The following is a 14,750-nucleotide window of genomic DNA, read 5'->3' on the forward strand; positions in this document are numbered from 1 at the left end:
ATCCTCTTTTCTTAGGAAGATCCTAGTAACGAAACTAAAAGGCTCAGAATCCTGGATCCCACGGGATCCCAGTGAGGAAGGAGGTGGAAAGGAGGCTGCAGACTCTTGATAGGCACTTGATAAAGTTGGGAAACGTCATACTGGAAAGCCTTCATTAGTGACTAGATAAACCAACTCTGCCCATTTTACAGATGAGGAAAACGAGGTCAAAAGGGGCAGATGTGTGCACATTAAGAATCTATGGCTAGTCTGATGTTACTTAGATTGAAAGTTGTATTTTTATATCAACCATTTATGTATTTTATATGTTTATGTATTTTTATCCATTTATGTGGATTTCTGGCAACTATTCCTCCAATCTGGCCTCTGTCCTGGTCCCGGTCTCTCAGGGCATCCAGGGTCCCATCGCCCCGGCGCGGAGGTCAGACTCTCTTGGGACCCGCTACGGAACTCTCCAGGACACTGCTTACACTGCTTCCCCTCCCCCACCCGTGCAGCACTAGGCCTTCGCCCCGCGCGTTTGTCAATGAACGTGGCGCCGCCGCCTGGGCCCCGCCTCCCATTCTCTCCCATTGCCCAGATATCGGCTAATCAGGCGGAGCCCGCCGGTAGTTCAGCCAATAGGAACGTGCCTTGGGCCAGGACCGACTACCGCCGCTCTGATTGGCTTGGTGAGGCGTGATTGGCAGGTGAACCTCCGCCCCGCCCCCGCCCGGAGGGAGGCTGAGCCCCGGGCGGCGCTGTCCACACGCAGCGGGTCCTGAAAGCGGCTTCGGGGCGGCGCGGTGGCGCACTGTGCGCACCGAGCAGGCGAAGGGCGAGCGCCCGCGGTGATCGCGGCTGCAGCGCGGGCCGACCCAGCCGGCAGCGACTGCATCTCGGCACCGGCAGTCCCGGCGGCCTTGGCGGAGGGGACCTTTCTGCTCCCTGCTCTGTCCCTCGGTCCACGCCCGGGGCAGGCGCGGCCGCCGTCCCGGAAGAAGCCCCGAAAGACAGTCGAACTAGACCCTCGGAGAGCGGGCGGCGGGGGCTTGGAGTGTTGGTGGGCGTCGGGCAGACGCTCGGGCGAGGAGGAGCGCATCGCTGTTGGTCTCCGTTCTTGGTGGTCCCCGCGATGAGGGCGCCTCGGGGGCCTCAGGAACTTTGAAAGCAGCGGGCCCCGGGGTAGAGGAGCTGCTGCAGACAGCTCGGCAGGAGGGGGGTGGGGTGTGGGGGACTCGGCCCTCGGCCCCCCACGTCCGGGGCGGAAGCGCCTCCGAACCCGCCCTGGCCCCCGCGCGGCCCGAGAGGAAGTTCTGGGCAACTTGGCCCGAGACGTCGGAGAGGCAGAGCGGAGCCACGGAGGCTGCGGGCTCGAGCCGCGGAGAGCCGGGAAGGCGGAGAGAGCCAGGATCGGGCGCCGAGCCGGGGCGCGAGCGGAGACTGCGGGAGAAGCGGGGCCGCCGAGCCCGCGGCCAGCCCCGGAGCCGCGCGTCCCGCCCGCCTCCCGCCAGCTGCTCGCATTCGAGGCCGGGGCCGCCTCGCCGTCCCGGACGCGAGCCGGTGCGCGATGCCCCCGAAGCGGCAAGAGCCGGGGCCGCAGCGACTCTCGGCCCGCTCGGGATCTGCCGCCTGAGCCTGAGCGCGCCCCGGAGAGAGCTGGACCAGCCCGCGGAGTTGCGCGCCCGCTCGCAGCCCGGCCACACGAGCTCCCTTTCCCGCCTCTAGAGGCAGCTCCGGGCAGCGGTCTCCAGCCCCGAAGTCGCCCGCCGTGTCTTCTGAGCCCGGCTCGCTCGCGGCCGGGGCCTAGCGGCCCCCGACGCCACGCGGGGCAGCCCTTTGGCGCCGGGAGGCGGCGGCGGCGGCCGGCCTGCAGTCTGGAGCGCCCCGATGGAAATACACTGTAAGCACGACCCGTTTGCATCCATGCATAGTAAGTAGGCGGCAAGCTCGCTTCTCTCACTCTCCCACCGGGACGGGGTTGGGGGTGCCGGACCTCGGGGCTGCCGCGGTAGTCATACAGGATGCGGGAGCTCCTGTTAGCGGCGCGGCCAACTTTGCGAAGTGCACAGCTCCTAGGCAAGGCGGGGAAGATTAGAAAACCCCAGCGACTGGCCGCCCGGCCGGCGCGCGTTGCCACCGGGAATCCCGCCTCCAGCAACGCACGGTGCAGGCGGCCGGCTGCGACCTTGGCGGGAAGCCGGAGGCAGCGACCTGCCCTGTGCGGGGAGAATCCCGACTCTGAGCAGAGGTGGCTTCAGGCGGGTCTAGGCGGAGGGCACCAAGTTGTAGGAGAGGTTAGCCGAAGTGTGTAAGACAGCGCCCCGCACCTCATCCCCGGACAGGGATGGCGCCTTTTTCAGCAGCGGTGCTGATTAAGAGCAGGGCTTGCGCGAGGGGGAAAGGTGGGGGCCTGACCAGGGACTGCTTTCTATGTGTGCAGGAAGAGGGAGAGAGCTAGGGCAGGACACCGGGTTTAGAGCTTGAGAACATGCTGGAGCTGAGGAGGGTGATTTGAAAAATCAACGAAGTCGTGGTCCTTTCAGCGCGGTTTCTGCTCTGAAGGCAGCCAGATCGTGCAGAGACCCTAAAAGTCTTCTCTGCGGGGTGCCAGGCTCGTGATGGCTTCTCCCCTAGTGTGTGTGTGGGAAATAAAGAAGCTAATTAGTTACTATACCGGTTCCCGAAGCCTTTTGAAAAACACAGCGTGGGTAGGATGCCGGAAGGGTCATTTTGGGCACCAGCGAGCCGGGCCCAGCTGCCTGCCTGGCCGGGGTCCGCCAGTTCACCCGTTATTAGCCGGGCCTCCTGAGGGATGAGCGTTCTCTGGTGATTAGTTGACGCTAGATTACATTTTGAGGTGTTCGGGAAATTCCAACTGGAACGAATGAGTTGTGTTTTTCTTTTGAGCAGAGCGGGGAGACCCTGCAAGATGCCAGGCTTGGTGGCATCAGACAGTTGCCTAGCTGAGTCCCTGCTGGCAGAGGGTTAGGGTGTTACTTCTGAGCTGGGAGCACACTGCCCCCCTCCCCCTCCCCTGCCCGTGCTGGATTCCCTTCCAGACTGCTCGGTATCCTGCTTTCCCAGTCGAAGCGGTCCTCTATTTAACAAAGGCAGCCGAGACCCGGCTGGAGAGAAAGCAGGCTTCCTCTGGCGCATGTGTCCCTTTCTATCCCGGAGGTCTGAGTGGCATGGTGGGCAGAGAAAGAAAGATTCAGCTGCCTGGGTTGGCTGTAGGGCAGGTCAGTTTCTCTTTGTGTTAATTCTCTGAGACAGAGTAGGAGATAATTCACCAAAGAGGTGGGGAGAATTATGCAGGAAAGCTGCTTGCTTCCATCCACCCCAACCCAAACGATTCCTCCCTGCCTGGGACCTGTGCCAAAATGATTTCCAGTCCCTGGTGACCCCAGCACCCTCCGAAGCCATCCCCGCTGCAGACTCAGAGTGGGGTTCCCCCCTGGAGCTTCTGGTCCTGCAGAGGAGCCAGAAAACAAACGAGTTGGGGTCAGTACTTGAGAGGTGGATAAGCCTTCAGCTCAGCTAAGGAGCAGCTGGGGGAACAAAATGGAGCAGGGCAGGCCCCTGCACTTCTCTCCTTGCCAGCGGAAATCCACAGACCTACACCGCCTCCTTCTGCACAGAGCCCAGCGGCCCAGAGGTCATGCCCCAGCCCTTGGGGAGGAACCTCAGTCCTGGCAGTGCCTGAGCACGGAGAAGACAGTGGAGAAGGCAGCTTTTTCGAGGTGCTGTGTAGTTAACTGCTCATCCTTGGCCCTCCGTGGCCCCAACCTTTATCTGCCTAATCCTGCAGAAGTTCTCCTTCCTCTCTTACTCAGTCTCCTGGGCAGCATAGTGGGGGCTGGGTCCCAGGCAGCTCAGCTTCCAGTATTGGTTTCTCTGGATATGCCCTTGGTTGTAACACACACTTGTTTGCTTGCACAGTGCAGGGCCCCTTTGGTAGACCAGTGTGCTGCCTAAGATAGCGGGTGGGGGCCCTGGTATATCCTGAGAGATAGTTGAGGGCCCTAGAATCAGTTCCACTCTCTTACCCCCTTTCCTTGTCCTGCTCGGTTCAGTCTAGGAATGACAGCAGAACAGCTTCTCTGGAAAAGTGGAGTTGGAACACAGGCAGATATTGTGAAGAAATATGCACCTGAGTCCCCTGGCCCCAGCTCTTATTCTAGGCTCTTCCTTTTCATCGGCAAAATTGCTTTTTCCAGCCCCTCTTTAGATGTTTCTTTAAAAATAAATATTTTATTTATTTGTGGGGGGAGCTGAAACTGGACCACACCCAGCAGTGCTGAGGACTTTCTACTGGCTCTGCACTCGCCCTTGGAGGGCCCAGGGATGCTGGGGACTGAACCAGATAGGCTGGGTACACAGCAGGCGCCTATCCACTTATCACTCCAGCACCCCTCCCTAGATGTTTCTGCCACCATCCCTTCCCTCCTAGATATAGTTACTAGTGTAATAACTCTTCTTCTACCTGAGTTTGTAGAAGCCTTTAGGCACACACCCATCTTGCAGAGAGATAAAAGGACTGACAGGAAGTTCACAAAGGTAAAGCTGAAACTGGTTCTCTGGGACCCAGGGAAGGAGAGAGGGAGAGACTGAGACTGCAGAGAGCAAGCAATGGATTGTCTGTGTGAGTCCCTAGACGTGTAACTGCCTCTCTGTCTGGCTTGACTGTGTCCCACCTGGGACTGCCCATGGGCATAAGTGCTTGTCTGCTGGTGAGAGTTCACACAGCAGAGCTCATCCCGGCCCTTTCCTTGTGTTCTTGTTGGTGTGTGTGTGTTTCCATCCATCCTCTCTGGTGCCACTAGGAGGAATTTCAATGACCTCCTGGATCCTGGAGTTCAATCTGGGCTTGACTCAGCGGAGAACTTCTCCCTGAGATTGGGGTGTGGACTGGACCCTGGTGGAGTATGTTCTAGTCCACTCGGAGGAGCAGCTGTGGAGACTGGCCTCCTGCAGACCACAGCTGCAAAGCGACTCTTGTGGCAGGGGTGGGGGTGGGCAGGGTTGTTTTCCCTTGTGTTGATTTCCTGGCCTTGGATTTCATTTGTTTGCTTGGGTCTCTAGGTTGGTCTCTAAAGTCTCCTGGCTTCTGGAAAGTGTAGCTGAGTTCAAGGTTCCCTTACCAACTCTTGAGAGATCACCCATCGCTCAGCTGCAATTCACAGAGTTGAAATGGTAGCTTGTGCTCTTAGAGGAGACTTAGGGGTGTTGCTGGAGCCCCGTCCCCCTGCAAAAAAATAAAAAATCCTTCCACAGAAACCCTCTGTCCTCCAACCTGGGCTTTCTCCCATTTTCTGGTTTTAGCTTCTCAGCTCCCACTGCCCACCACACTTTCCTTTTTCCTGGCCTGTACTGACTGATCCATTCTTTTCTTGTCTTCCTCTGTCTTCCTAACCTGAGGCTTCCCTTCTAGTCTCTTTCTCCTGACTGCTTGTCTCACTTAGTTCCCATTCTTTGCACACCTCTTCTCTGTCTCTGTCTCTGTCTCTGTCTCTGTCTCTCTCTCTTCATCCTCTTTCAGACATTTGGACTTACTCCTTTCCAATCTCAGGGTAAATGGGAGTCATCGTCTTCACAAAACACCATTGCAAAACTCCCTTCCCCTTTGCAAGGTTCAATTGATGAGACGAGGACTGAGTCAAGTGGGTTTGGGGGCTTTTTCAGAAAATGGAGGGAGCTTCCCCCAGGTCCAACTATTCTGTGTCTGGTGGTATTTGTGGAAGTGGGAATCAGATTCTCGAAGGGCACCACTGGCCTAACCTCTGTGTTCAAGAGTGAAGTGTTTGGGGACCTGCTGTCACCTATCATGTCTGATTTCCCCCTCCCTTAACACAAATGCTCCCCCAAATGCACACATGTCCTGCAGCTCTGCTCCCAGAATTTCAGACCTCTGAATGTTGATGCTGTGTTTGGGCAGAAAGTTTAAGATACCATGGGTATTATAGAGTAAGTTAATGGAGGCCTCAGTAATGTTCTTTTAAAAGTGGCAGTTTTAGCTACCTCTTTGTTCTCCCAGAAGAGCTTCTATCCATTTTAAGTTTACCTTCTTTTTAAATTCTACCCTTTCCTGAAAGATCCTCACCACCTCTTTTTGTTTATTTGTTTGTTTTTGGCCACACCTGGGAATGCTCAGGGCTTACTCATGTTGCTGTGCTTAGGGATCGCTCCTGGCAGGATTCAGGGGAACATATAGGATGCTGGGGATAGAACCTGGGTCAGTCGCATGTAAAGCAAGTATCCTACCCACTGTACTATCCTTCATTCCCATCCTTCACAACACTTTTAAAATTAGGTGCTCCCAACCCCGGAACAAAGCCTGCTTAAGACTTGCTATATTCTTGGCTAGAACTCACTGCGTTCTTGGTGTTTCAGGTGCAGTTAGGTTTCTAGTAGTAAAACCCTATTCAGATGATCTTCCTGTTGCTTATATCTGGAGCCCTTTAGAATGATCAAAACTGGGTGAAACTCATTTTGAAAAGCTGAGAGGGATTCCTCTTAGAACTAGAACTAAGCCTCGATGTTATCTGTAAAATTGCCTTTTCTTCAAATTAGTCAGAGCCTGGAAATTTGGGGAAGTACTCAATTTAAACTCATGGGAAATGTCAATGATTTGCTCTGCCAGTTTTTAGGAAATTAGTTATGTTCTGGGTGTTTTCTTACTCTTCATTTTAGGTTTGTTGCTGACCCCTGGTAGTAGTTGAGTACTAGGGGTGAGGGTGAGGGGGATGCTGAGATGAGGCGCTGTTTCACGTTTTAGAGTGGGAGTGTGTGTATGAGATGCTGAGACTCCCTGAATCCTCGGTGTAGTCCAGTCCCAGTCAAGTACCAATTTAGGAGATAGTTTGCCTCTTCCCTGGCCTCTTAGCTGCCAGCAGTACTGGTAAATGCTTGGACTTGGCTTTTGGCTTTTGACAGTTCTCAGGGATGTCAGTTAGTCAGTTAGCGGCTGATTAACAGCTACAAGGTCAATGATGTAACTACACTGGATCACTCTGTCTTTACTGCTTTGGCTCTTCATTCACTTGGATGTTCATTTCCCTCCAGAGGGATCTTGATGTAAGAGAAGGAGCTTTCTGGGTGGAAGAGATACTTTCCTCCTCTCCTTTTACTTAGACTCTATCCCTGAGCCCTTAAAAACTTGGGACGCAGAAGCCTTCTCCAGCTTCTTTATTTCTCCTGAACCAATAGAAAGCTGCTTGTCAATTGCAAAAACAAAACAAAACAAACAACCCCCAAAAATTCCAAGGAAACTCCTTTATTACAAATTCTGATGCGGTTGAGGAGAACGTGATCCTCCAAGCCCTTTCTTTTGTGTGTTCTGAGCAAGATGCAGTGGGCATGGCTGCACATCTGCAGCGCCTTGTTTGTTTATTGCCCCCACCCTGCTGCTTTATTGAGGTGTGAGCCTCACCTCTTAAAGAAAGGTGTTTGGTTTTTTTTTTAACAGAGAAGTGGTTAGGTTTTGTCCACTATTCTGCAGATATGACTAAAGAACCATTAAAAAAAAATCCTTAACTCTTGCTTTAGATAACTGATTTATTTATTGTTTTGGGGGAAGTAAAATAGTGTCATTTAGAGAAATAGGAGAGGAGAGGAGAAAGAGAGAGAAAGGGAGAAAGAGCGAGAGGAAGAGAGAGAGAGGTCTAAGAGACAACACTGGCTTCTTCCTGGATTGCTGATTTAAAAACCACCACCCCCTACTCCCCCACACTAGGTGTACTGAAATAGTCTTTTTTCACTTTAAAAGATCTTTAAATCCCATGTATTTTAAAATTCATTTTCTCCCTAGATTCTGAGTTAGACCTTAGAATAACACACGTAAGTTTTGTCTTAAGTGTAGAGTGGGGTCTTGACTCGTTCTATTGTTTCAAACAAATTACAAGGAAAATTGTAGCGACTAAAGGAAACATGACATGGGGGTGCTTGCTTTCAGCCAACCCAACTTAGAGGCCAAGGAGAGATGAATGTAATGTGAAGACCAGTTTTCAGAAGCAGTTGGAGGTGCGAAGTTAGCCCAAGCCCATTCCAAGGTCAACACATCCTCTTGCGGCCGTTTCTGATCGAAGGGGCTCTGGGTGCTTGCGGCACTTCTGCTGTGTGATTGGTTCTAACCACCCTTTCCCTTGCCTTTGTTTCTGATCTATTTCAGGACATGGAGGAGTGAATCAGCTTGGGGGGGTTTTTGTGAATGGACGACCACTCCCGGATGTAGTCCGCCAAAGGATAGTGGAACTTGCTCACCAAGGTGTCAGGCCCTGCGACATCTCCAGGCAGCTTCGGGTCAGCCATGGTTGTGTCAGCAAAATTCTTGGCAGGTAAAGGCAGGTGCTCCAGGCTTCCCTTTTCAAATAACCACCTCAAAAACATCACCTAGTAGCTGTCCAGTGCGTCCGTGTCACAGCCAGTGTCCTGGTGCTTCCGGGGCCCCTTAATGCACAGCTTTTCTGGGTTTCTCAAACCCTTACAGGGACATTCAAGTCAAAGTATTAGCGACACATGGAATAGGGTGACTCAGTCTGGAGGAATGGCATTTTTTTCCCTGAAAGCCTGCTGAATTATTCCAAAGAATCCCAGAGTATAAGAGGTTCCTGACAATTTACTAGACACACCCAGGCGACAAGTTACAAAGTCACCAGATTTCAGTGTTGTTTTCTTTTATTTTTTTTATGTTTCTCAAAAAGCATGTTCTGTTTTAAAAAGCCTGCTGTCATTTTTTTTTTCCTGGTTTTGGTTATTATTAAGCTCCTCATGTGGGGCTGCTGTCTTTCCCTTCTCTGTGCCTTGTTTCCTTCCTAGTGACAGGCCTCCTAAGTATATATTAAATTAGAGGGGGGCGGGGGAAAGACCAAGCAAATACTAACTCTCAAATCTGACATTTGAAATGTGCCACTTGACCTGGCGATTTGCTCCCCGCAAAATACTAACAACACCGAATCTCCCCAAGGGCCACGCAGCCTCTTCGTGCTGGCGTTTCTTTTCTCTCTCTCTCGAGTGAGCCTCAGTACAATCCACAGCAGCCTCTAAGCAAACCTAGAAAGGCCGAGTTACTGACCCAGGTCTGTCGGCCAGTTACTGTTTGTGCGGGAAGAGCTGAAAGGCTTGCTAAGAGGCGTCAGCATCAGCGGCAGCCAGCTGTTCCCCCCCCCCACCCACCCCAAGCCCAAGTTTGATCCACAGGTTTGCTTCCAGACGTGTGAAGTTGTTTGAGTTCTGCTCTGGCAGCCAGGAGCGTTCTTGGGTTGAGCGAGTTTGGCGCTCTCCTAGGATTTCTCTCCTCAGTCAGAAAGCAACCTCTGTTTGGGCTGAGAATTGAATAGAAGAGGCGTATTTTTGAAGGATTGTCAGGGACATGGCGCCTTCTTACTTGCTCTTTACTTCCCACTGCTGGTATTGAAGACATTCTTCCGAGGGAGGGGGAGCCCTCATTTCTAACCTAGGGGAGGCTTGCAGGAGGCCACGGGAAGTCCAGCCATGGGCCAGGGGTCTGAGAGCCCAGTGAGGGGCCTGTATCCCACTATTGATTCCTTGGTGCCTTTCGAAGATCATTTGAGCTGTGGGCTCTGCTCCTGCCAGGGCCTCAAGGGGAAAAGTGTGGTGGGGAGGAAAGTGATTTTAGAGAGCAAGAGTTGAAGAGGCAAAATAGAGAAAAGAGAAAAGAGAAAGCAAAGAAAAATGAGAATGAGAAAGAGAAATGGAGACAGGATGGAAGGAGAGAGAAAGAAGAGAGAAAAGAAATATTTTAGACTGAGGCTTGTGCAATTAAATGGGTCTCAGATATATTTCAGATCAGTCTCTTTGTGCCGAGGTAGAGAGAGGAGGCTTTTCTTTGTTTTTGCTGAGAAATCTCTGCTGATCCGACATGTTGCTGGATATTAGAAATCTTCTCAGAGCATGAGACTGATCCCTTCTCAAGAGGGGGCATCCAGATGTGAGGTCTTGGTGTCCAGGTGCACTCCAGATTTCCTCTGGACGCAAGGGGACAGGATCCGTCCCAGGTGCCCTGGGCCCTGAATAGATATGTCAGTAGGTAGAGTGGCATTGAGAAGTTCCGCGCCGCTCGGGTGCCTGGCCGTTTAAGTTGTCAACAATAAATTGGAATTTCATAGCTCATTATTTTCATAACTAAGAACCACAGTGGACAAAATGTCACTCTAATTAGACTGCCTTTTAAGAAACAAGTTCAGTCCTAAAACAGTGTGACTGGGGGTTTCCGAGCTGGGGTTGTTTTGCCAGCCATTGATGGGTTCTTGCTTTTAATTTTTTGGTGGGTGCAGAATAGGTGACAAGAATTTGATGGTTGCACAGTGGGTGACAGGTTGTAGAGGGTCTGCAGTGGCCGAGTTTTCCAGAGGCTGCATGGCAAGACAGCGGTGGGGGGACGCCCCCGGCATCTCAGGGCAGACGGACTGCCAGGAGCGTGGGGTCCGCAGGGCACAAGGCCTCTCCAGAGGGGCTTGAGAGGCACAGGATGTTGGCATGTGAGATCCCTTGCACCCTTCCCCCTGGACAGCTGGAGCTTGGCCTGGAGGGCTCCTTTGGAGCTGGAGGGGGGGCACATGTGACACAGCCATAGAGAAGATCAATCTGCAGCACGTACTTCTGGGCTTTGCAACATTTTCCTTTCATCTCTGGCTTGTCTGTCTGCAGGAACGCAGGGCAAACATGAGCCTGTTTACCCTAACAGGGATCACAGGGACCCCTAGGGAGCTCAGTGAGTCGTCTGGAGTCTCAGAGTGAGTTAGTTTAAGAGTCCTTGATGAAGCCTTTCACCTTGCATCAGGAAAGTCTGTGCACTGCCCTGCCGCGGGCTGGTGCCCGTGTGTGCCTGTCGGGTGGAAGTCCACGAGCTGAATGACTGTTTTGCTGAGATGAAAGGATGGTTGGTTAGTCTGAATCCTCATTGGACACAAGAGGGAATTTCATCAGGGTTACCTTTTAAGTGTCTGGCTTTTTTTTGGGGGGGTCACACTCGGCGATGCACAGGGGTTATTCCTGGTCTGCACTCCGGAATTTCTCTTGGCGATGCTCAGGGGACCATATGGGATGCTGGGAATCAAACCCGGGTCGGCCGCGTGCAAGGCAAACGCCCTAACTGCTGTGCTGTTGCTCCAGCCCAGTGTCTGACCTTTGTGACATGGGAGACAGAGACCTCTCTTGTGAAGATCACAGTTGGCACTGTGGTAGGGGACAGTGAGTGTGGAGGACCCTGAGTACCTCCATCAGCCATGGAAGCCAGAAGCAGAGGAGCGGGGATTTTCCCTGCCTCGAGCTCTGAGTTGCTGCGGGAATATGGCATCCCCATTCGACTCTTGAAATTGCTGGCCCAGGGCCATCTGTTTGTCACTCCTCTTCCAACAGGCTCTGGGTGACTGTTGATTGAGCGAGCACATAAGTGGAAAGATGCATCTATGTGATTTAAAGGGGCCATTAGTATCATGATTATTGTTTTCTCTTTTTTTTCCCCTGGGAGGGGGTGGCACACCCCGTGGTGCTCAGGGCTTACCCCTGGCTTTGCACTCAAGGGTCATTCCTGTTTGGACTGGGTTGGGGTAACCATATGGAGTGCTGGGGATTAAACCTAGATCAGCCATGTGCGTGGAAAGCGCTCTACCCGCTGTACCATCTCTCTGGCCGCTCATTTTTATAACTATAGTGATGGTCGACTCTAGCAGAAGGGCTCTGGATTTAACTGCAGATCAGGACAGAAAGCTGGTGCTGCTTTTCACTTACAGAAGGGGCTTCAGCACGATGCTTCATCTTCTGATGATACATTTTCTCAAACCCCATGGGATTGGTGTAAGGGTGAAGAGAAGCTAAGGATGAGCCTTGGATGCTACAAGTCCTGGGCCAGGAGAAGGCATTGCTGGGTTGATTGTTGTTTGTTAATGACTTCTTGCAAAATGTAAGCAGACTTGGAGGCTGCAGATTGCTGTGTGCCTCCTTTTAGGCAAAAAAAAATTTTTTTTCTGAGATATTTCTGAAACTGTGTTAGTGACTGAATAGTTTTCAACGATGACAGAAAGAGGGAGGGTAAGTTAAGTTTCTTGGTATGGTTAGAATTTGTGAATGACTCATTTAAACGAAAAGTAGAATTTCCATGTCCATGTTATTACTTACAAGAGATTTAATCTGTTTATAGAATGTGATTTAAGTTGAGCTCTACCAGACTTCACCTTGGCTAACAATGTCCACATTTTTGTAAATGAAATTGGGCATTATTCTAGAGGACACTTGCCCATCTGTCATGGCAGAACCCCTTTTGCCCTTATTTATTTATTTAAAAAATAAAATCATGTTAGATGTGAAAACTCCCAGTCATTTCTAAAAAGTCTTTTTGGTTAACTTATTTTTTTTTCTAACTGCAAGAATAATCTCCTTTTGCAATAGAAAGCCAACAATTTTTCTGTAAGCGGCGTACAAGACATCCAGCAAAAGCCTAGTATCAGGAAAGGGAGCAAGTAATTTCTCCCCCGAAATGATCTTCCCATGGCACTCTTCTCAATTTTCCTGTAAAAGCCTGACATCCTATTTGCCTTAACGAGGAAGAGCTGATAGCATGGAAATGTCCTTAGAAGAATCGATTTACCTCGGGGAGGTCCCAGAAGACCCGAGGGAACTTGTGGGTGGCTTTTTAAAATTTTTTAATTCCTTGAGCTTTAAATTACATATGACACATATTAGCAGTTACTTGTGGAAGCCAGCACTCCTTTTACTTTTAATTTATGCCAGGGTAAAGCAAGCCACATTTTCGGATCCACTTTCACAGAATGCAGATGAGGCTGCTGTGGGGCGGGGAGAGACTGGAAAAGCTGGCAAATGAAGGATTCTGGTCAGATTTTTTGGAAACATTTTCTTTCGCTCAGGAGGTTGGGCCACCATCGTGCATTGGCTAATTGGTCTGGTATGATCCTGAGCAAATGGTTTTAAGCTCTCTGGATCTTTGTTTTATACCTAAACATGGGACCTATGTCTGGATGTGCTCATTCAGTCATTCAAGATATTTATGTGATTGAGTGCTTTTAGAAGAGCAAATGGAAAACTGTTCTGAATGTATTCTATTGCCTGTGAAATGATAGATACGTGTGAAAGAATTAATGGAAACTTAGTATCCTGGCCAGTACTGTCCAATAGAAATAGAATGTGAGCCATATGTGTGGTGCGGGTATCAAACCCAGGACCTCATACTTGCAAGGGGTTCTTTTTAATTTTATTTTGGATTTTGGGCCAAATCATGGTTATTCATTCAGAGATCACTTTTTTCAGGGATCAGGGGACTGTATGGGATGCTGGGGTTTGAATCTGAATCGGCCGTGTGCAAGGCAGATGCCCTACCTACCATATTATCTCTTTATTCCTGACCTTGAAGTTAAAATTTTTGTTAGCACGTTAGAAAAAAAATGGAAGGGAACCACATGATCAATTTAAATTATGTATGTATTCTTTTTAACCTAATAAGTTAAAAAATTATTTCAATATATAAGTGTAATATTTAATTTTTGAAGTTAAAAATATGTCTTTTGATTTTTTTAAATTAAAATTTATTAATGAGATATATTGCATTCTTTTTCTGTACTGAGTTTAAAAAATCTGTTATGTATCTTGCACTGACGCATACCTCAGTTCAGACTAGCTCATTTCAAATGTTCAGAAGCCCAGGGGGCTAAGCCACTGCTGTATTGATTGAACTGTGCAGATCTGGACTGATACTTTGTTGCCAGTCTCCATTTTGCTGATACCTCTTGGCTAAGTTCCTTTCTCCTTGAATCCTAGGTATTATGAGACCGGGAGCATCAAGCCGGGGGTAATTGGAGGCTCCAAACCAAAGGTTGCCACGCCCAAAGTGGTGGAGAAGATTGCTGAGTATAAACGCCAAAACCCCACCATGTTTGCCTGGGAGATCAGGGACCGGCTGCTTGCAGAACGGGTGTGTGACAATGACACGGTGCCCAGTGTCAGCTCTATCAACAGGTGAGGGGACTAGGGGTGTGGGTGGTGTGGGGGCTCATGCTGTGTCTTCCCTGATTATCTGGCTTCTTCTCCTTCCTCCAAGGTGCCATAGATGTACCTGTCGGTCAGGAGGGTTCTCCAGTGTGTGGCCCCACGGGTCTCCCTGTTGTCTCTCTCTTCCCTGCAAAGTGGACAACAGTCCTGTCCCTTGAGAGGACCTTGACTTCATCTCCAGACCCAGAGCCTCCCTCTCTCCCTCTTTCCCTCCCTCCCTCCCTCCTTCCCTTCCTCTGCCACCGGCCCTGGTCTGTGTTGCCAGCTTCATAGTCAGTATTTCTGATGAAGTCTTCCCAGGTGGTCTGTCCCTGAGAGCCCAGTCTCCAGGACTTGGTGCTGATGCATGTCAGGAGATGCCTCGAGTTCAGGCGCAGATTTGAGAAGCAAAGCCTTGATGTGGAGTTGGACTCCAATTACTTGTCCAGCTCTGTCACTAATGAACTCCAAGTGTGACCTTGACAAAGAGCTTCCTTTCTTGAGATCCCAGTGCTCTGGAGTCTGGATGTGGGTTTGTGATCTCCAGGTGTGATATTCAGGATAAGCAGGGCATCACTGCCAAGATCCCCACCCAACGAGATAAAGAACCAGAGAAGTTCCATGAGTGCCAAGCTTAGGGGTCTTCTTGGGAGTCACTATGGCTCCTTCTTTCTAGTCTCGCAGAGCTTTTAAAGTGAATGTTAGAAGGGAAGTTTCTTAGGTTGTGCAGTCTCCATTTAACCCCCTCTGGGCGGGGCTGAAGCCATAGT

At 50.7% G+C, this 14,750-nt stretch overlaps 1 protein-coding gene across 2 annotated transcripts in view; it reads left to right on the forward strand.

Annotated features, from left to right (window-relative positions):
• The first annotated feature begins 766 nt into the window (after positions 1-766).
• Positions 767-14,750, forward strand: part of PAX5 (paired box 5) — a 182,335-nt gene continuing 168,351 nt past the window's right edge. For both annotated transcript variants that reach the window (XM_055141679.1, XM_055141687.1), the window contains exons 1-3: positions 767-1,912; positions 8,150-8,315; positions 13,771-13,968. In XM_055141679.1, the coding sequence (XP_054997654.1) occupies positions 1,870-1,912; positions 8,150-8,315; positions 13,771-13,968 (407 nt within the window). In that variant the 5' untranslated portion in view covers positions 767-1,869. The remainder of the gene's footprint in view (positions 1,913-8,149; positions 8,316-13,770; positions 13,969-14,750) is intronic.

Source organism: Sorex araneus, chromosome 1 (assembly GCF_027595985.1).
Source record: "Sorex araneus isolate mSorAra2 chromosome 1, mSorAra2.pri, whole genome shotgun sequence".
Lineage (NCBI taxonomy): Eukaryota > Metazoa > Chordata > Mammalia > Eulipotyphla > Soricidae > Sorex > Sorex araneus.